Source organism: Poecilia reticulata, chromosome 7, assembly GCF_904066995.2.
Source record: "Poecilia reticulata chromosome 7, P_reticulata-male-v2, whole genome shotgun sequence".
Lineage (NCBI taxonomy): Eukaryota > Metazoa > Chordata > Actinopteri > Cyprinodontiformes > Poeciliidae > Poecilia > Poecilia reticulata.
The window spans coordinates 9,658,705-9,681,707 of record NC_088836.1 but is presented as its reverse complement, the minus strand read 5'-3'; the positions used below and the strand labels follow the sequence as shown (position 1 = coordinate 9,681,707).

Genomic DNA, 23,003 nt, shown 5'->3' with positions numbered 1-23,003 from the left:
GCAAAAAGAGGCAGAAATCCAGTTCACATGATGAACAAAAAGACAATATTCATCTCATTTAATGATGCGCAACACACTGAACTCATGCTGCTTGTGCACAGGAGCAAAAAATGTGTTGACGCTTGTTTTTTTTTTTAGACTAGATATCTAAATCGGTTGTTGAGAAAGCTGTGGGTTTGTCTTTTTCAAAGATTGCAGACTATTTTAACAAAGTAAGGTGAAAATATATGTGTGTGTGTGTGTGCGTGTGTGTGCACACAAGTCTGCGTGTACAGTGTGGTATCACTTCATTATGCCACTGACTGAGGTGAGGTAACCATAGCAACTGGTGATGAAGATGTCCTTGGAGACGCAAGGTGGAAAGATGAGTGATAAGTGTGATGCTGTGCATGCAGGGGTGTGTGTGTGTGTGGGGGGGGGGGGTGCGTGTGTGCGCGTGTGTGTGCGTGTGTGTGCGTGTGTGTGCGTGTGAGTTTATAAGTTTGGCAGCGACTTTCTGTCTCGTTCATTTTGTTACCTTTTTCTTTGACAACGCCATTGCTGTCACGGGTGATTTGTGCTGCGAGTAGAGAGAAACATGCTTAGTGTCTAAAGAAGCAAATAGCAACATTATAGATCAATATTAAATCATTTTTATGAAACTCAAATCTAAGAAATGTAAAAAAGAAAAAGTAAACAAAATAAGCTCCTAGAGGTAATGGGCCAGAAAACACTATGCAGACGTATCAAATCACAAGATTTATATATATATATTTTAAAAATCTGAAATTAAGCTGAAATATGCACATATTTTCATTTTTTAAAATATTTTATTGTACCTGAAAAACCTGCAGCTGCTCCAGAGTGACCTCCTGACTCTGACCATGCTCTCTGGGCAGATGGATAGCCTTTAGCACAAGACCTGAATCTGAGGAAACGGAGAACAAATAACATTTAACATAAAAAGCAGGACAGGGTTTAAAATGAGCCGGTTGCTCCCTCTGCTCTCTACCTGTGCCGATGAACAGGACGTCATACGTGCCATCCACAGCCTCCACCCGGTCCACCAGCAGCTTGCTGAACTTGTAGTGAACACCCACTCTCACCAGCAGTGGGCGCTCTCCCAGAGGCAGCACGTGTTCCTGCAACAAAGTTCATTACATTTACAAAACTGGTCATATTAAATAAATAAAATTGCTGGAAAAAAAATGATGGAAAATTTATGTCATCAAAGATGAGGTAGTGAAAGCCAATTTAATTTAACTTCTTAATTTTATTTAGACCAAAATAGAGAGGGGGGAAAAAATAACTGAACCCTGCGTAAAACAGGGCAGAGTCTTATTACGTTAAATGGGTTTAATTTAATAATGTTAAAGAGGACGGACCTGCAACAGCGGGTGAGTCCTGCTGAAGAAAATTACGTCGTCAGGATATTCTCTGGTCGAGCTGTAGCTTCCATAAGTGCTGCTGGGACACTGTCAGTGAGAAACAGGAAAAATGCATCGTTATTTAAGCACTGCATTGGCCTCAAAACAACATATAGACATTATTTTTTTACACACTCTGCAGCTTTTTTATTTGTGCAATAAGTGAAAGTGAAAGCTCAAATTTGAGGGCATCGTCTCGCATACTTGTTTTAATCAGTTTCAACTAAAATCATGCATCAAGTCAGATGGTTGGGGGTTGTAGCTTACAGTTCCTGGCCGTGGATAAGGCACTTTTCCTGTGAACTCGGCCCATTTGTATTGAGGCCCCTCTTTATGCAGAAAGTTGCCCTTAAAGGCTCGAACCACGTCCTCCATTCGATAGACGCACACCGCCGAACCGTTCAGGATGTCACTGAAAACAGAGCAGGAGAAGAGCAGTCAGGTAATCCTGTCCACCTGTTGTTATCCTTCCACCAGCAGCAAGAACAACAGCATCACTTCAGTCAGAAGGTGATGCAAGGCACTGGTAATAAAGTCTGCATATGCTCATCTTCTTATTTTGGACTGTTAGCTTCAGCCGTCCGCCCCAGCGGCGGTGTGTTTACTTGTGTTGGACCATGAAGCAATCAATGTGTGTAGTAATTGTGAGCTTCCACAAAAATATCTGGGAGGACATTTTCAGTCATGGATTGGGACCGCTGGTTAGAAAATGATTAGATGAGAAGGGAAAGAATTTTAAAGTTTTTAATTCTCCCATCTTTGTAATAGGAAAGTACAACAGGAAGAAAAAGAAACCCTCCACCATGCTTAACAATGAATACATCGCTCTGAAGTTCAAACACCTCACCTAGATTCCTTCTTTCTCTGGGGGCAAACAGCTACATTTTGACATTTAACATTTATCTAGAAGAAATGTGACTAAAGCAGATAGGCAGCTGCTTGACTTCCAGTTGTTTTCTTTTTCTAGTCGGTGACATTTGAGTCCACAGAGATGTGAAACCTGCACCATTGAGAGCAATGCCTCTAAGCTTTGAGGCTGTTTTCAGTTCATGAGCCTTGTTGGTTTATGGATTGTTCTCTTTTCATCAGAGGATGACAGTTTGGGTCAAATGGTTGAAACTTCTACACGGCACAGTATTTCCTCAGAACAATAATATTAAACGCGTAAAAAAACTGGTTTTGGAATAAGGCAGGGTGGCATTACGCTTTTGGAAAACTCTGACCTCAGTTATATATATATAAAACAAAAAAAAAGTGTGGCCAATGCTCAACAGCTGGGTTTGTGCCAGGAAACCAACCAAGTTAAATTGGCTCCACTGATTCTAAATAGAAGGATGCTAGAAGCTTCTGGGTGGCCACAAAATACATTCAAATTGCAACTTTCAGGCCGTATGTATAATTTTGACCCTGTGAGGATTACAGGAAAGTCATAATGAAATTCTTCTGCTTTTGAAATTATCCAAAGTTGTTTTAAACTCATTCCACCATGAAAAAGAATAGTTCAATAAATCATTAAGAGCCCCAAATCAAAATGAGAGTTATGTCTACAATGTTTATTACAAACATCTGACTGGCACTGGATGTGAAAAGCTGCATCTCATTGTGGCTTTTCTTTAACTTTTACTGACCTCTCTACGCCAGCAGTCAAAGTATTTAAATGTGCTCCCTTTGAGGCTTTTACCGCAAAACATGCCAACAACTGTAGCTACCATCGTCAGTTCTGGAAAGGATTCTTATAAACGCTTATTTAAGTAAAAAATCAAAATCAAAATCCACTGAAGCAGAAACAGGACAGACAGAAAAGCCACATTTACATGACTCAGACTGGTTTCTCTTGGTTCATCTGGGTGACACATATGCAGCACGTATGCTCTGACGCTCCGCTGGAGGAATCCTCCTTTCATTCCTCCAGCCAGTTGTTCACTCTGACACATCACAAAGCCCGAAGAATCACAACTACAAATCCACTTTTAACTCCTTTAAAACCAAATTCACAATTTAGGCTCATAAAGTTAGGGAAAACCTGGCATTCATAGTTAAAACTGATTATTTTTTGCGGAATTTTACGAGAGCATTTACAACGTTTTTCCTGAAATAAAGACACAATTTTCTATAAAATCTCATTCCAAAGTAGGGGTGACTTCAAAAGACAAAAAAATACAGAAGACTGATTCAGTTTTCATGCTCAACCCCATACTAAAGTCAGAGAGCGTGAGCAACTATGACTTTGCTGCAGGGAGGAGTTTCCATTCAGAAGGAGTGACCCCTCTTCTGTGGTTGCGACCCCACCCTGCGCGATGCTTTGGATTTCTGTCCATTCGCTGCTAAGATTCCAGACACTTTCCAAATCCCCCAGAAACAGGCCAACACCCAGCGCGGCTGTGCCAAATGCAGTCATGCTTCTGCTGCTACTGTAGAGCTCTGGGGTTTAGCTCAGGAACGCTGTTAACTCTGGGAGTGTGTTGTGCCAGCAGCGATGTGGAGGAAATGAGGAAACCCAGGCTGTCTTAGTTGGCCATGAGGGTGCTCATTTTCCTCTCTCTCTTTTACTAACTTTTTCCTAAGCCGCTCTTTCAGACGCCGCCTGCTCTTTGGGTTCTTTATTTGTTGATTTGACAGCTGCCTCCGCCTCCATGAGTCTGTTTCTTTTAGACATCGCTCATTTTCTTTTCTCTTTCTGCCTGCAGTTGCAGCTGCAGGTGTTTTGGGCGACGCCTCCACAACTTTGCCGGTCCTTCTCATGAACAACTAGAGCTCAGTCGGGTTGGAAAGAGAAGAATCGAGTTTAACTTTTTGTACAAAATAGCAAAAGAGGATTTTGCATAAAACCAAGAAAATTATGGACAACCACGAGCATCCTACTCATGAAACTGTCATAGAAAACTGAGTGTCTTCAGTCAGAGGCTTTGCTATAATACAGACTGCTACAGAAGGTCTTTGCTGCCCCATCACCACCTACAATAACTCTGACGAATCTTGAATTAATATGAGTTTTCAATTTCCCTTTGGAATGAATAACATAGTTTTGAACTGAACTGTATTGAACATGGTTTGTCTTAAACCGTATCTGACTTTGAGTCGTTTTGTGTCATTTTCATAGCCTCATTTGCCGCAACACACAGTTTCCATTCCAGTATTTCATTCTATTAAGCACCAAGCATCATCTCTGTCTGTGTTGAATAAATGTCTACCCACAGCATGACGCTGCCACCGCCGTGTTCATCATAGGGTTGATGTGCTCAGAGATTTTTGTATCTGACGTATGATCTGTGACAGACGCTGGCTTTCCTTTTGCAACTCTTCCATAAAGACTAGATTTGTGATTGCACTGGACTTTATTCTGGGGTATTAGAGTGAAGAGGGGTGAAGGGTTGTGGACTTTGTTCTTGTTTTCTGTGTTTATATGTGAAAAATATCAGAATGGGACAGACTGGCCCAAAAGTCCGTTCACAGATGATTACGGGGATGACGATGATGATGCGACGATGAATGTTCATTGTTGTTAAAAGTGAATGAACAAGAATTTCATTCATGACTCAGAGTGACATAAGAAAGAGCAAGCGGCGTGTAACCGGCAGCATGTGACACCGACATCTGTGTGCCACGCACCAGAGTGAGGCATCCTGTCACAGACACACTCTTCGTGGCGAAGCGTCATGTCGTACTGACTGAGGCAGAACAACGCAGATGTTGTGTTTGCTTGGAAGTTAAAAGGAAGACGATTTCATTGTCTTCTTTCTTCGAGTCGTAGAAGAAAACCACATGCTGCTATGTAAAATATAATAAAGATTTTAACATGCAAACATAAGAAGGACTGTTACGTGTGCAGTTGCTACGATCAAAATATTTTTTACTGGATAGGGATTTCAGGAACCACAGGAATTTATCCTTTTGGACGTCACGGTTATTTAAAGCGCTATCTGGTTGGTGCAGGAATGCTCACTGATTAAAACCACAGAATGTCCTTCACTATATACTCTGCAGTTTCATTTGAAGCCTGAACATTGCTGCAAAGCTTCCGAAATTATATATATTCTGTTTACAAACACAATTTCCAAAATGGCTACATGCTACTTTAGAATAATCTCAAATGAAATGGGGAAAGCCGAAATCACTGAAAATAAATCTTATATATGTTAATAGCTTATTAATATTTATTGACCTCTGATAGATTAAAACAATATCAGCAAATAAAAACTGTGTGATCAGTACAGCCTTATTGGCTCAGTAATAACTGAGAGAACTTTCTCCATCTTACAGTCGGTGGCTCCAGCAATGTAAGCACAATTTTGTAAAGCATCAATCAAACCCCGTGATCGTTCTGTGCAGAAACACTTCAGACTTCTCTGAGCAAATTCACATCTCAGGAAAAAAACAAACACAAAGCACACACAAAGCGGAGGTTTCATCGATGCAGGAGCCACTTCTAAAGCGTTGGTGAAAATGATGCCGCTGTCAAGACAACAGAGGTCTGTGATTATTCCAGCAGGAAAATCCCACACCTCATTCTGCACGGCCGTGTTTTCATATACACAAAGTGCATATGCTTGACTGGCCTCCCTGCAGTTCACACCTGTTTTCCACCGAAAATGTGATGAAGCAAATCAGGAGGAAACCGACCAGAGCAGCCGAGATCTTGCTGTTCGCAGGAACAGAAACGGCTTACTCTTGCAAAAATGCCACAGATTTAATTTGAAATGACCAGATGATGGAAAAGTTTAGTCAAAAGGAAGACCTTAAACTGGAATGGACACCGCAAAACAAACAAGTTAAAAACCATACATTATAAGTGAAATTATGTACCAATACAAGCAGTAAATTTCATCACTATTCAAGAACTATTGACTTAAAACAAGGTCCTCAGGTTATTTGTAAGTTAGTTTTGTCTTATTCACATGAAATAAGATAGCTGCATTACAATCTAGACAAAGCTACTTGGTTTTGCTGTGTAGGAGACTGAAATATCTCGCTTATTGAATTAAAGAATGAAATGTTTAGCTTTAATTCTCTTGAGCTGGGTACCGGATCCATTTTTATAAGGAGATCAGGTGGAATTGAAACCTTTTCTAGTTTTTAAAAATCCAAATGGAAAAACTGCATCAGCAATTTGGAGTGAACATGACAAAATGCAAGACCTGTGATTAATGTATATAAGGAACACTTAAAAAAATTATTTAAGACATTTTAAGGCCTTCATTTTAGATACATGAATTTATTAGTACCCCTGCAGTTCAGCAAGTGACATTTGCTGTTTTATGCCTCTTCTTCTCTTATGCTTTTTTTTTTTATTTTTTAAATACTTTATATTTTTTCTTTGCTTTGACACTCTAACTTTACTCCCGTAAACCGTTATAGCAGAGTTTGGATTTAAATGCAAAAAGTAACTGCAAAAAGAGCTGATAAGCATCTGTAACTTCACGTTTTTTTTTTCTTCCATATAAACCATGTGTAGGAGGACAAACCGTTTATCCGCTGTAAATTTCAAACTCTCCCTCTCACAGCACATGTGCAAGAATATACATAAATTACAAGTATATACAGGACTCTGCTCCTATTATTTCTGTATTATTGAGGAAATACCTTGAAGTAGTGAACAGGCCGTAGATGAGAGGATTCTTCTTGTCTTTCCCATGAAGAATAAAGATGTCCTCTGAATGGAGACCGTCGGAGGAGAGTCAAGAAAGGACGGATCAGGCGAATGAATGAGAGAAAGAAAGAGAGAAACAACAAAATAAAACATCAGACAAATAAATAACATTTCACATTCTTATTGCACTACATGTGTCTGAGCATTATTCTGTGTGAATAACCATGCTTGTATGTTTTAAGTCAGACACTTTGTATTCATCCTAGGCATTCCTGCGTCTACGGGGCGGCCTGTGTGACTAATAGCGCCGGGCGTACAGGCAGCATGGCTGACTGGCTGCTTGTAATGAATCTGTAGCCATTAATAACCAGCCGCAGTGGGAGAGCTGGGGGCTGAGTCCGCTGCAGGAGAACAACACCTGCTGTTACACACACCAACGCCACGCCTCGGTCTTCGCTCCTCATTTCAAAAAACAGCAGTTCGCAACATTAGCCGGGTTTTTCTCGCTCTGCCGTTGCTCAAGCTGTGCTCTCTCAAGCGGCGCAGTCAGGTGGAGATTGTTCCCTCCATCTGTCCGTCTTCGCACGGCCATCCCTTAAAGCCAGAGCAATTTCATTTCGACTCAAACAGGTGGATTTGGAGAGATTTCTCGGCACGGTTAACTATGAAATCAAACCAGACTGGTGGGAACTGTTGGTTAGATGCAAAAATGTGCAACGTTTCAGAGCATTTTCCTTCTTTTGAGAGAAATTGATAAGCACTCCTCTAAGGGAGGAGAAATACATTTTATGATTGGACAAAAAGTATTAAAAAAAAGATTAATTAACTAAGTAGTTCTTTCATGTGTAACTTGCCCATCAAGTCTATCAGATTAATCCATTATATAGCCTTTTTTGCACTAGATTGTCAGTATTGTGTATGAAAGAGTTCAAATAAACCAGATGATGAGCTGTGGTCACAGTTTGGAGAACAATAAACTGAATGCAGTTGTTTTTAACCGGACATGAAGGTAACACTGATCATTTATGATGTTGCTCAACTTTTACATTTTTTGTCCATCTTTGAAGTTATTGTTTTTTAGTAACTTTGACTTTATGAGTTTTTTTATATGCCTTTTAACCAATTAAAGCAATCTTTATTGCTTCTTTTTGGGGGGCTGCTGACTCCCATTCAAAGTGATTTTTTTATTTACTCCTACTGAAGTTTAATGTTTGTTTTGTAGTTTTTGTTTCCTTGCATTCAAACCTATTTAATGTTTTGCTATCATCACTTTCCCCTAAGTGAAGGCATTTTTTAATACGTTGCATGTATAGGTGGGCAAATGGTTTGCAGCTAGTTTAAAAAAAAGTTGCTTTAATTGGTGTTAAAACATACTAAAGAACTTTCGTTGTATATGTCATGTTTTTAAAAGAGCAGTAAAGAAATGCACTGTTAAATTTCCCTCTTTGATGTAAGATTTGTAGCTACCACCAAACAAACCAGCAGCTTTTAAAGGGAGGAGACGAATCTGATGTGTTAAAATGGGTCTATGTCTCTTTAAGAACCTCCCAACCTTCACAACATTTCCCCTTCAGCACGTTATTACAACAATGCTTCCCCATGCTGTCCTCTGATCCCTTTTACAATCATGTGTTGGATAATGAACTCAGTAAAAATTGCAGCTCCACCAGCTGCTAATTGCTAATTGCTAGTCGGTAGGAGCAGCGTGGGGTTCTGTATGGAGCAGAACCTCGACTGGGAACTGCAGTTAAAAGGTAGAGTTTTGGGAAAGTAGGCGCCGCATTGTATGAGAAAGCATTAAGGCATCCAATGAATGGTTGCCATGGGAGATTCAAGGATTTCTCAAACATGCATGAATGAGTCAAAGCAAAACTGCAGGTGTGTTTTTGTCATTATAAAATGGCATAAACCTTAAAAAAAAGTCAGTTTTGCATAATGCCTCTCCTTAAAGACTCAATAAACTTTAAACATACGGGGGTAGACAGAAAGAGAAGTTATGTAGGCGACTGCCAACTGCACCAAAAAGATGTTTACAGGTGTTTCTTCAAGTCTAATGTCGTAATGAGGAAACAACAGCCCCTTGTCTAACTTTGGCAAAAACTCGAGCTTTTATTTCATCTTCAGAGACAAAACTTTGACGATAAACTTTTGCCTCTTTCATCAAATAAATTCCTATTTGGCACCTTGTCGTAGCATTCATCTTTTTTTTTTTGCCGTCTCGGCTCAGGCAAGACCTTGGCTCTCACAGTTTATTTAAATCACAATAAATCAAAGCTGTTCTGTTTCTGCACTTTTGTCTCAGATAAGAGCGGCGAATGTTTTATCGTCCCATCACAACAGCAGAGAACAGAGCGCTTTGTTTTCTGGGTGGCATGCTGTGATAATCTATAAATACATGACTTGATTCAGCTTCTGGGCTGAGTTTGCCAAACAGCTTTGAGAGTCTTAAAAACTCTCGGAGCTCCTGCTGATGTTGAGACACAGAGTTTGTAGCACAGCCTGTCTGAGGTAATGGGGAAATGCGTTATTTGCTTAACAAGGAGAACTAAGTGGAAAGAAAGTGGGTCTATATATTTGCTGAACTTTTCTTTAAGTGTGTTGTTCGGATTTTCACATCTTGCATGACAAACAGAGTGAATAAGTGGGATTGTTCACTAGTTTGCAGTGTGTATTACTTAGAATGAAGGGAGTAAACACAGGTCACGACGTTTCCCCTCTCGTGGTGAGGAGGGGTGGAGATGGAAACAGAGAAGCGGATGAGAGATCCCACATTCCAGGTGGCCTCCAGGAACGGCAGCTAATCTCATCTCATCAACACATCTTCACCGCACACACAGTCACATTCAGGATATAAACCTTATACTTCCTAAGTTTGCTTGTACATGTTCAGATCCTGGAGCATAATTGTTTTAATATATTTATCCCTATTATTAAGGTGTAAATGTGTTTTTTAGCTCCTAGGCTTTGCTGTCTTTTACACCTGCTCATCTCATCTCCATAATTCCTTCTTCTTGGTTCTGTTTTCAGGGTCAAATCTTTCAGAAAATGTCCCCCACTTCTAAGCTCACATAACAGATTATTACCTTTATCATCTCCTCTTTCCACTCCCATTCCACTTGTCTTGAAGGATTTTTATGGCAGCCTTGTTTTATAACTCCAGATAACTCTTCATGATGTAAATGCTGTGTGCTGTGTTCTTTTTTTTGTTGTTTTTTTCTCTCCCAAAACGACGTGATATTTTCAAAGCAGGAAAGATAGCCAGACTAAAAACAGAAGCAGTGGGAGAGTCAGTGCTCCGGTAAGATTTAGAGCTTTTCAGCCAGTACAGTGGATCCCATTAAAGTGTTTTTGTATCTTCCCGAGCCTGAACAACGAGCAGGATAAGCCGATGTCAAAGAGTACCCCCAGTGGACAGGAGACCACCAGCGCCTAACACTAAACGGTTGAAAAGAACCATATTTGTCCATATCACAGATGAAGCGTAGTGGTAAATGAATGCCTGCTGGAATGATAATTAAGATGTTGCAGTCGCTTGTACACATAACAAACCCCCTTGAAGTTTTTCCACACCGTGTCATATTACAACTGCAAGTTTCAAAATACTGCATTAATGTTATTCACGATGATTAACCAACACAAACAGGTGATAAGTGGGAGAAATGGCATTTATGAATTTCTAAAAGAAATTCAATTAGAAAATCTGAATAGTGTGGCATGCATTTACATCAAGCCCTTCTGAGTTGATAATAAAGACATTTTGATGTCAGGACACAAGTTCTCAATTAGATTTTATTTCTGGACTGACTGTGTTGTTCCAATATAAATCTATTTTGTGGTTCTGACTGCATGTTTTGGGTTGTTGTTCCTCTGGAAGGTGAACCTCCACTCTGGTCTTATTGAAGAAAATCTGTCCTGCAGTATCATGCAGCCACTGCCATGTTTTAATATGAGGATGGGGCATTTAGGATGATGTGCTGTGTTAGTTTTAACAATTTCCATCAAGGCAAGGAAGTGAAGTTTAGTCTCATCTGACCAAATCACATTCTCCCTCATGTTTGACTTACATACAGAAAACAGATAAGAGATACTTTAAGTGGAACATTTCCTGTCTAGTTTTCATAGTTTGCTTTGTTCTTACTACTGTGCAATGAAAACATGGCTAATAGAAGTCTTGTGTGTTTTAAGCTCATTATGAAAGTTTACCTTATTTCAAAATAAGAAAACTTGACTTGGTTCTGCCAGACAGATTATTGGTCTTTACATAATTTGGACCATCCTCATCGCAGAGTTCACACAGCACAAAAAAATAAATAAATAAATAAATAAAATAAAAAAGATTCCTCTTAAAACAGTGAAAACGTGCCAGGAATGACAAAGAAATAAAATCTAAAGATGTAGAAATATCCACTTTCTGTGTGTAATAAAGTGTGGTGTTTCAAGGATGGGTACAAAGGAAGACCTCACAGCACGTAAAAGTAAATAAGCAGAGTTTGGTGTTGAAAAAGTACGGTGTAAAGTTAATAAAAACTTTGGATTATCCCTGTAGGGAAAATCTGAATCCTTGCCTTGAGCTTCAAACGTACTTTCCGACTTCTTCCGCACCTCATTGTGCATTCATCTCCACTTGAAAACGTTGCTCAAGTTTGGAAGACGCAGCTCGACATTTTTCTTTCGACAGAAAATTATAGAAGAAGCCACAGTTATTTATGGCTTACCCTCAGAAAAAAAAGAAAAAACGAAAAAAAAAAAACAGAAAAATTTCTATCATTCACGGTAAGTTTAACTCAGAACTGATTTAGAGACGTTCTCCCCTCCATATCTTTAAGCGTCGGATTTATGAAGCTGCACCGGCTTTCACTCCATTAATCTTCCATGGTGGCAGGCGGGGTGAACGAAACCTTTGTCCATCACATGAGATCACCCAGCGTCTTTCTGTTCAGTCTGATTTGACTTTGACTTTGTGAGATCTGTAGTGCCGATCTAACCACATCCATGCTTTCGTTCGTCTCCCTCTGAATCTTCCTCGTCTTTTTTCTTTCTGGCTCTCCAACTTTTCATCAGGTGTTTATTCCGTGCCCCTTTCCACACCTTGACTTCCCACGATCCCTCAAGGAGGCACTCGCTTTCATTGTTTCTCACTTTCTCTGCCCCTCCCAGCCTTTATCCCTTCATCATGCTATCTCTCTGTTTAGTTCCTCATCCATCTGTCTGTCTGTCTGGCCTATTTTCTCCAGAGAATTGTTCTTGTGTCTTCTTCCCAAAACAAAACACGGCCGTTTCCCCCCCTGAAGGAAGATAGTCTTGTCTGGCCCGCAGACCTGCTGCCTCAGCCCCTATCTTCCTCCTCCTCCTGCTCATCCTAATTGTCTGGTCAGAGACCCCCAGGCAAATACCCCTATTCTCCTCATGTCTCCACTCTTGTTTCTCTCCATTCTCAGGCCAGCCACCCTGAATACCAACATCTCACTGACTCTTCCTCCTCTCAGTCGTCTTCGAGTGAGGACACCGTCTCACAGTAATTCATCAGGATTGGTCCTCCATCTTGTCTTTAAGCCGTTCGGTCAGTGGTCTTAACCTATCTGTGCCCCTGCCTCCATCCTTCATATTGCAAATGAAAACTTGAGAAGTATCAAATCTCAGCTCCCCCTGAGTCAATATTTTGAAAACTTTTTGCTGCGATTGCAGCTTTAAGTGTCAACCAGCTTGCAGATGTAGCATCTATATTTTTTGCCCATTTGTCTTGGTAAAAGCTGCAGCTCAGTCAAATTTAAAGGGATTTTTCCTCTGGACAGAAATTTTCAATGCTGCTATAGATTCTCACCGGGATTTGGGCTCAGACTTTGACTGAGCCATTCTATCACATTACATTTTTATCTAACCCATTGTAATGTTTAAACCAATTCCAGGTGTCTAACCAGATTCCTTGTATCTGCTGAGTTCAAATCATCAGCACAGGATGATGCTGCCACCACCGACCCCATTTGAGGAGGAGGTGCATTTTTAAAATTGTATTCTTTAAAACTTCGTAACACATATAGTGTTGAACTTTAGACACTATGACGGCTGTGACATGCTAAAAAGAGTAAAGTGTAGGAAGTGTGGACACTCTGACAGGGCCCTTTCATAATAAAATATATTTTGTTTCTAGTCAGCTGTATCTCTGTAAATGGATTTTCCATTTGCTAGTAAAGCAAAACGGGTAATACTGATACTATTTGCGAAAAAAAAAAAAAGGTGAATCCAGTATATCCCTTATGTCTTCAAATGGTTAAAACAACCATTTATCTTGAGAGGTATAAACTACTGCAGATTAGGACATGACAATAAAGAAAACATTTTCAGCGTATCTAATTAGAAACATTCACCGTTTGTAAATAAGGCTTCTGCATCGTTTGAAAAAGTAAAGAATTTGATTAGGATTTTCTCGGTCTCGATAACGATCTGAAACGAAACGTAAATATGGAAAGAAGTTTGCAACTCCAGACGTAATGACTTATTTGTTTAAATAAAAGATAATTCACATTTCTCAAAAACAAAGGCCTTTTAAAGTCTGTTTCGTATTTAGATGATTACCTTTATCCTTGACATGCCGCATCCAACTCACTGATTACTTTGTGTTTGACATGCTGAACAAAAAGGAAAACGGTGATTCTGATCTCTGGCGGATTGACTGGTGCAGCTCCGATTTAAAGGATCTGCGTTTAATCCGGTCCAGAAGTCTATAAGTATTACAGGTTTAAAGGAACCAATACTGCAAAATAACTTATTGAAATAGAGCTTCAGTATAAAACCCATCTAGATGAATGGTGCGTGCTTAAATATCCATAGTATCATAAAAACCGATGTAAAGAAAACTATTTGGAAAGTTTTATTTTTCAATACATAACTTTCAAAAGATAATTTGTTAGAATCATTTCATGAAGTTTTTTTTTTTTAGGTCAGGTGAAAATCTTCTCATGTTGTAATCCTTTTGTGCATTTGTTAATCTTTTATGTTTTTCATTTTTATATTTACTCTCTCATCTGCACCTCATAAATATAAATCAAAATGCCAGAAGTCAGTTCATCTCAGCTGAGTTTTGTGTAGAAACGTATGGAGAACAGACCACAAAATACGTACACACAAGAAGTAGGAGAGCGTTAACTTCAGCAATTTCCAATTTTGAAGTCTTACGTAACCTTGAAATACCTGCGACATTGGAGATATTCCCCTGATTTCATTCTTTTTATGTCTTTCTTAGGAAAAGCACTTTGTTCTCTCTTTTTTTTCTCTCCTGAAGCCATGTCTGTTTCGAGTGCTCCTCCTAATATTCTGTCTGCTGCTCCCTTTATTCCCTCAACTTCTCGTTAACAGCATAAAAGCAATAACACAGCAGTAACGGCTTCTACAGCCCTCATCATCTCCTTTCCTCAGCCTATAATTCTGCTCCATCCCCTCCTCCAGCCTGGCTCTCTTGTCAGGTCAAAGCCCACTTGTTCCCTCCCTGCCCCTGCAGCTAATCTGACTGATGGCTCCACCTCTCTCCCTATCTATTCTTTCCGTTTTTCTTTCTTCTCCTGACAAACTGGGGCTCCCTTCGAGCAGTGATGGATTAGACAGCCTCACTGGGGGAGTAGGGAAATTTATTTTCCACTTGCAGAACCTGCTTCCAAACAACTGTAATTGCTGATGAGGCAATTAGGTCAAGAAACATTTTCGAGATTCATCTGAAAGGATTTCGAGATTTTTCATTCATTTTATTATTTTCAAACAAGGAGTGAGCTGGATTTTCTTATTATTGTTTTTTTTTTCTATGCAGCGTATGATTAAAAAAATGACACAACAATTCCAAACATGAATAAGACAGGATTTTAAAAAGAAGGTTTAGTTGAGAAATGTTGCCCATTCAACCCGACACGTACAGTTTCAGGTATTTGGGAGTCGGATATCAGAGATACAGGTTTAAAAGTTCAAGAAATTTAATTCCACAATCTGTTTTTTTTTCTTTTTTGTCATAAAAGCCCTTCAATCAAAACAAAGTTATTCTAAAAAATATATTTTTATTTTTAAGGACCTTCTGGAGATCAAAACAACAAAAAAAAGTTGTCATTTTATGAAACAACAAAACCAGAACGGTGAGATGAAGAGTTGGGTTAATTTTCTCTCCACAGTCAGATAAAGTGAAATAATCCCTTAAGTTGATATTCATAACCGAGGCTGGTAGCTCACTTTATCTGTCTGTAGTGATTCATTCAATAAAAATTATAATTTTTTTCTCTCTCTGAAAAGCTTTTTCCACATCATGGTCCAGTGGCTGTCTTCAGTTTCTCTAAGAGATCAATAATGGCGACATCTTCACAGTTTGGTCAACCACGTTGTTTCAAGCAATAATTAAAAAGTCAGCCATATGCTTAATAGTCATACCTGAAACTGATTTGAAACTACTTTGAAGCACATGAATATTAATAATCAGGGAATAATCTGGATTTTGGATAAATTATGAAAAGAAACACTTTATACTTTAGGTTGAGGATTGTTGTTACTCAGTTGGAGAATCATTTGTTTAAAAAAGACAAAAAATGACTTGTGGTTTTTTTTTGTTAGTTTTTTTTTTTTTTACAAAAAAATAAATATATATTTTTTATTTTATTAATAACCTCTCTTCTTCATGACGTCTTCCAGCCAGAGGTTATGAAGACGATCTGGAGGTGAAGATCCCTGGTCTAATTTTGGGTCAGGTGGTTGAAAGTCAGACACAATCCGGTTTTCCAGCCCAAACAAACATTAAAATTGATTTTGGTCTGGATATAAATCTTTCTGGCATGACACCGACCTCAACCTTAATGTAACATTTGGTCAAATATCCGGTCATTATGACAGCAGGACCCTGATGATGGCTTCAAAAAGAAAAATCCAAAAGAATATTCTTTTACACTAAAGGAAAAACTGTTAAAAATAATTAAAAGTCTTTATGGTAAGTGAATGTACATTTATCTACTCTTATATAAAGAAAAACTAAAAAATCATAGTTTTTTTTTAGGTCAATGATGTTTGCAGTTTCCTTTTGTGGGTGTAATTTCTAAAACAAAAAATACAAGTATTTTGTTATTTTGAACAAAGAAAAATATTTAGATGTTTTTCTTCTTTATTCTCATTTAAAACTATTGGAAAATTACAAACAGACGCCTGATTTCTCCTAATTATCATTAGCAGACAATTAGTTGTTCCAAACTGTTCCAGGCTCCTTTCCAGTTTCGGAAACGGACTTTGTTTTTTGTTTAGGACATAACTAAACTTTTTACACCCAGACAAAAACAGACGAGACAAAAATAACTGGAAGAATTTTATTGTCTCTACTGGCAGACCGCAGAAGCTCGTCTGTCTCCAGCGCTAAAATCTCCCCGCATTGTTCTCCTCGACAGGCAGCAACCACAACAACAAGGACAGCGGCAGAGACCCACTGAGAATCCTTTCCTGTAAGACAGACTCGCATCTGAGCTGCCTGACCTTCCTCTCCGCTGGTGTCTGACTAACTACGGTTCAGCGGGGCTCGACTTGTTTCACGCTGGCGGCATCCACAACAACAAGAAGCCCACAGATTGAAAGTGAGACATGCGAGCGTGAACAAAGTCGCTCCAACAACAGAAGCAAAAACAACAGAACAATGAAGTCCAAGCAAAACCGTCTGGCGAATCGAGCCGTGAGGTGATCGCAGACCAGATGCTTTGCTCGAAACAAAACTCAGTGGGAAGTGTTGCATGACATGGAGTACATGAGTCAACAACCTCAGACAAATGGTAACAAAGAGTAGAGGCAGATATCTATTCTTATTTGTTACCAATAAAAGCTAGACACAAATTTTTGGTCTAAATGCCTTGGTTGGCATTGCTGTTCAAGCTGTTATTACTAATCTTTTCATTTTTGTGAAAGGAGGGACCATTACTGAACAAAATGTGAATTGTAAACGTCTCAAAACGAGTATTTGCTGCTCTAACGGATCTCATTTACATGATTAACCAGTTTTGTGAGACTTGTCAGTGAGCACCTGACCAGTAGGTGGCAGTAATTCAGCTTTAACTTTCCTGCCAACATGAAGACAAAGAAGACTGTCAGTGAACATGTTTCTTTTCTTGGCTCCTCAAGTTTGCCTGCTTTGGTTCTGTAGCATTATAATGATTTGTGGTGCTGTAGCTGTGAATTTTGCTTGTAGTTTAACTGTGTTATTTTGTTCAATACTAGTTTTTTTTCTAACTGAACCACTTGATTTGTGCAGAGCCTGCAATGAGTAATGGGGAATTGTTTTCTTTTGAAATCCCTTGCAAAAGTTTTATATTATCTGGACAAAGCTGTGCATTTTGTAAGAGAAGCAGGCATGTTGGCATTCATACAATTCCTGTTCTGTCTGTTTAAATTCAGCAATATTATTCACTAGTGGGGATATTTCTGGGAATGATTTTTGTTTTATTTTTAGCATTGTGATTAGTCTTTTGGCCAAATGGACATTGGGATCTGGTTGGTGAATTCTGAAGGTGTCTCTCCCCCAACGTCAGATCTTCACCCAGCGAGCCTGAAAACCGTTATTGAGGTTGACGTTGTGGAATAGCTGACAAAACCTTACTTATTTATTTTTTAAATGTAAGTCTTTTACAATATTTCTTCCACTTCAAAATTACGCACCATTTTGTGCTGGTCAACTACATCAAATCCAAATTAAATCTTTGAAGTTTGTGGTTGCAATGCAGTAAAAACATGAACACGTTTCAGGGAGATTAACACGTCTGCAAGGCACCGAATGTGAGCCCCACGGAGCAGCAGAGGCTAATGGGACTTGTAGTGTTTTCGTTTGACAGAGCATGGCATAAACACAACACAGGCAGCCTTCTTTAGCCAGTGTGCAAATCCTCATAAAGTGGGACTTGTGGTTTATGTGTTTGTGTGCATGTGTTGCTGAAGTGTACTCATAAACAAATTCATATGGAGTCTTATCAGATATGTAGAACACGGCCACAGGCACGAGGGACAGAAATGTTTATGCCTCTGACAAGTCCGAACGGTTTTGGTGTATACAGGCGAGCCGAGGCCTGCGCATGTGTGTTGGCAACTAAAGTCGAGCTTTACCTTTAATATGTGTGCTTTCAAGTGCTTCCTAATTTCCCATGTGTGTTTGTTTAAGTTCTGGGCTACATGAAAGAGCATGTGATTTACTGTTCATGAGTTAAGGTACTGCATAAACAAACTAATTCACTGTGCGGGTCTCTCTGTTTACTCTAAAATCCCTCTGTTTACACGACCAGCTGAGATAAGAGTGTAGCTCAAACTCGCTGCATGCCCGCCTGCTTTTTTTTTATTCATTTGGTTCTCCAAGAGCTGAGAAGAAAAGGTAATGTGGGGGTTGAATGACTGCAGATGCATGCTGGTCCGTAACCTGCAGGTCAATGCAAGCATCCACGCTACATTTAATTCTTTATTGTACAAGCCTAATCTTTTGCACTGCTGTAAACTGTGAGGCTTATGCCCTGTTGCACATATTTCTTTCAGCGTTGATGTTTTTGTCCGCTCACCATTAAAACGACGGAAACCCCGGCAGCCCGATGGGGAAAGGCAGAGGCCTCCTAAGCCGGGGTCTGTCCATCAAGGGAATCCTTGATAATGAATAAAGTCTGAGGATCTCTATGTGAGGCCAGTTACCGTGGCAACCATGGGTGAAGGCACAGCCGCAAACCCAAGATGACCGGCCATTTTGTTGGCCTGGCTATGCAGACGTACAGCAGGCCAAGGAGGCCGTCAAGTCCCTTTAGGTTTCCTCAGTGTGTGAAATCTCTTTGAAAACACCAACGGTATGAACATACACACACGCACACATGCATGCAGACTGGCTGAATTTCTGAGCTCAATTCCTGTTTTATGAAGCATTCAGTGGCAGAGGTCCAGCTGTTGTTGTAACTCTCGCAGCTAAAGTCTGATTGCATGTGTAATGTGTTTGCCATTTGCTTTACTCACGCAGCTGGTCGAAATGCGTCTGCAGGCCGTCTGGTCCTGGAACCGAACACACCATCCGGGCCTTCTGGAAGGTGCTCCACTTGTTCACTAAACTCCTCTGACCTCCGATGTCGTTCTGCAACACAATTTAAAAAGACTTAATATGTTCATGTAAACCTCAAGCTGACAATACGACACGATTACAAGGGTTATGGACACATTTTTGTGCAGAAATCAAAGAAATGAAAGAGGTTTTCTTCACACAGGTTCTAGCTGCTTCACGTTGCATATACTCTACTGCGCAAAAGTTTTGAGTTATTGTCTGTTTATGTTATGGTTTCTAAGGAGCCACAAGCTGCACCCTTGCCATCTTTCAATGTGGTTTTGATCAATAACTTTCTAGGCTTTCGGAAATTCTGACAGGCTTTTTTTATGTATTTTCAGTCCACAATTTAAGCATTTTTTAGAAATTGTTTTTGTCATTTTTATTGTTCAACCTGGAAATTATTCAACTTTATTCAACAATTAAAATGCTCCTAAGCAATAAATCAGATTTAGAGTTTTAATCCCTCTGAATGTCGATCTTTTGAATATATGTATGCAGATATATATCAACTTAACCTTTCAATACTATTCCAATTTATGGAATGGGTCTGTAAAAGAATTCACATTGAAATTGATATCGGCAGTCTGTCGCAAAGAAATTACTTTGACATTTTATTGTTGGGTTTTCCAATTGCAGAAGAGCTTTTTGCTGAAAACCGAAAGCCGCACGCATCTGTCGATTGGATAAAGGCTGATGCTTCTCTCGGGACTTTTCTTCCCGTTTCTTTAAAGACACGACATAAAGACATTTCATGCACTGTTAATTTCCAGGTCTCCATGCTCCTTTTGTCTTGTACTTTTCCATGTTTCTTGTTTTTATAGGCACACACTGCACAATATCTGTCATGATCAAGTGCAAGAAATGAACCGAAAATAAGTAAAGCCCAAAAGAGACCAAAGAAACTTTTAAAAGACCCTGAGAAAGTCTTAAATACAATTGGTCCATATCCTTTTGATCGTTTTAAGAGGGTCTTGCTGCTTGGAGGTTTAAAACATTAAGAGCATTTTAAATTAATTGTAAATACCAATTAACGGATATTCATTCTGACATAATTTCTGTAGATGTCCCAGATAATAAGACCCACTGCAGTATTACAATAAAGGCAGCTGAATATAAAAACCCACAACCAACTTATTAGTAGTTTATTCCCCAAGAAACATGTGAACATTTAAAGTTTTATAGACCAAACAAGCTTTAACATTCAAGCAAATAAAAAAACTGTTTAAGAATGGTCAGTATTATAAACAACCTTCAAACAAGCCAACGGGGACATTCTGTTGGACACAGAGTCGGTGACTTCAGCACACACCCCAGCCTGTGCAGACTCACTAACCTGCACGTATACACTGGCAGGAAAATACCTCTGCCAAAACTTCACGCAGACCACCTCCGGTCTGATCTGTGCTCCATCTCTGCTCACCAGACGCACATCGTACCTTGCAAACTCGTGCCACTCTGGAGTAGAGAACCTTCCCGGCCGCCCCCTCTGCCTCCTGGGCACGCTCAGTGAAGAACACGTAAACTTTATCGTCCTCTGGGTTATCAGTTTCAGACAGTGGCGCTACCCGCACAAACTGGGCATCTGGAGACACACACACACACACACACACACACACACACACACACAGAAAGATAGCTAAATTACAGCAAATCAACTGTGGAGCAGCACAACTACGCTGACGTCATATTTTCAATTGTGTAACTGAATATGGGAGAATGACAGCAGAAACGATGATGGTGGAAGTGAGTTTACAGAGAGAAGAGGTGATTGTGGTTATCGGCAGCAGACATCAGCGTACTGGTCTGATAAAACACCGACCGGGTGAGCAGGATGATTGTAGAGATGCTGATTTGGATCGTGTGATATTACATTTACCTTTTTGTTTACCTTTAATATTTATTTTTTCCTAAATGAGACATAAAGATGAAGTTGTGGCAGTTGTTAGTGGGTTATAATTCAATAAACATTGAGTTAATTCAAACAAGCTGTTGGAGAACAATTAACTTATTCCTAGTGGTGTCGCTGTAGAAGTTAAAGCAAATCAGTTTCTTTGGCAGCTCATTGCATTTTATCAAACTGACATTTTTAAGTAAATGGTTTGCGGTTTTCCTGAATCTGTTTTTTTTCTCCCCCTCTGTTTTGATATTCACAAATGTGTCAGCAAAGCGCCGACATGTTCTGACACGACTGCTGTGTCGGCTGCCTGCTTCTGTAATCAGAAGAAGCTTAACTTGTGTCTTCTGCAGGTGTAAACTGAACATGCACACAACAGTAAAGCAATCGACAAATGTGGACAAAGAAAACAAATTCAATTTGAACTACGTCTGAAAATCTTGTATCTTCGCTTTGTCAAAAAAAAAAAAAAAAAAGAAAATCATAAACTCTCTCAAATGACTTCTAGAAAAGAAACATCGGATCCACAGAAAGAAAAAACCTTAACGGCACCGCAGAGAGCAGAACGGCACAATCTTAGGTTTAAGGAATAACAAGCTAAGTAGATGTCGGCTTTTATGACAAGATCCAATCATCGTTATTGGTTCATATCCTAGTCAGTCCAACTTTTACTGCCTTCTCAGATTAGAAAAGTATCAAAATAGTAGACAATTAATGTTTTTTCAACCAATTAGAAGCACAGAATCACATTAGTATTTCATTCAATTCTGTTCATGTCTTTATAATATTGCTGTGTCTAAACGTTTACATTAATTGTTGCAATGTATTATGCTGGTTTGAAGGTTGTAAACACAGTTCATGCAAAGCATCATCGATTACAGAAAGGTGGATTGGATCAGGCATTAGAAAAAAATTTGACTTTTACATATTTGGTACTATAATTCCACTGATAATTAAACAAAATTCTTAGTTGAATTATCAATGACCTTCTTAAGGTTTTTTTTGCTCTTGCTTGAGTTTCTCAAGCGTGTTTCCAGTTCTGGGACTCACCCTGCAGCCATGTGGAGTCGTACTGCTCTGTACGGATGACGTGTCGCCTGCCGAGGCTCCGAAAGAAAGCAGAGTCTCGACTCATGAAATCCGAAGTGATGCCGGCGTATAACTCTCCATCTAAACAGTAAAACGAATGATCACATCCTTATTGAGCACTGTTAAAATGAGACACATGCTCAGAGTTATTATGGTTCTCTCATTCACACATTGAATCTCTTCTTTAGTTAGACTCACTGTAAAAATCTATGTACCCAACAGACTACAGATCTTTACAACATATACGACGGGAAAACTTTGAAAACAAAAACATCCAAAGCACAGTCAGAGGCATGCTTTTATAGACAACACTGCCCACCCACATGCTGTCTGGCTGCTTTTCTCAGGTTAAATAACCAATTCAGCATCGAATGCTTTTAGCAAGCTTCATAGAACCTTAAAATAATCCGACATATTTATCATCAACACCTACCCAAAACCGTCAGTCACGTTGCATCAAGTGCATGCCGCGAAGTGGGGACATAATATGTGATTCTCACAATATGATCTTCAGAGACAGAAGGTTTTACTGTGTGACGGTGTTGACAGAGAAATGTAAAGATGTAAAATGTCCATAATGATCTCACCTCTTTTATTTAGTAACAATTAGTTGAACTTAAAAATATGCTAAGTTTTATATGCAGAAGCATGTGGGTCAGTGTTGCAATTATTTGGCTGGAAAGAACTTGATCATCCTAACATTTCCCTGACATCAAAAAAAAAAAAAAACTTCAAACTATAGGTGGAAAATTAAAACTACACCTTGTTTGACACCGATAACTCTAACCAGCATTTAATTACATTGAAGAATAATTAATATTACCAACAACCGCAGAAGCCGTTTTCTGGAATGGGTCGTAGGGGCATTTCCCTTTCCCACACTCTGTCTGGCTGTAGGAGAGAGTTTGGTACTCTGCCTTAAAAAGAAAAGCCACACAGTCAAGATTAAGTGAGCAAATCTGC

General features: G+C 39.4%; 1 protein-coding gene across 3 annotated transcripts in view; it reads right to left on the bottom strand.

The window, feature by feature from the left end:
• Positions 1–23,003, bottom strand: part of sema3h (sema domain, immunoglobulin domain (Ig), short basic domain, secreted, (semaphorin) 3H) — a 68,615-nt gene that overhangs the window by 5,256 nt on the left and 40,356 nt on the right. For all 3 annotated transcript variants that reach the window (XM_081608815.1, XM_081608814.1, XM_081608813.1), the window contains 10 exons: positions 22,864–22,957; positions 22,002–22,121; positions 20,494–20,639; positions 18,973–19,087; positions 6,987–7,056; positions 1,674–1,818; positions 1,365–1,454; positions 992–1,121; positions 819–907; positions 518–559 (listed from right to left, as the gene is read on the bottom strand). In XM_081608815.1, the coding sequence (XP_081464941.1) occupies positions 518–559; positions 819–907; positions 992–1,121; positions 1,365–1,454; positions 1,674–1,818; positions 6,987–7,056; positions 18,973–19,087; positions 20,494–20,639; positions 22,002–22,121; positions 22,864–22,957 (1,041 nt within the window). The remainder of the gene's footprint in view (positions 1–517; positions 560–818; positions 908–991; positions 1,122–1,364; positions 1,455–1,673; positions 1,819–6,986; positions 7,057–18,972; positions 19,088–20,493; positions 20,640–22,001; positions 22,122–22,863; positions 22,958–23,003) is intronic.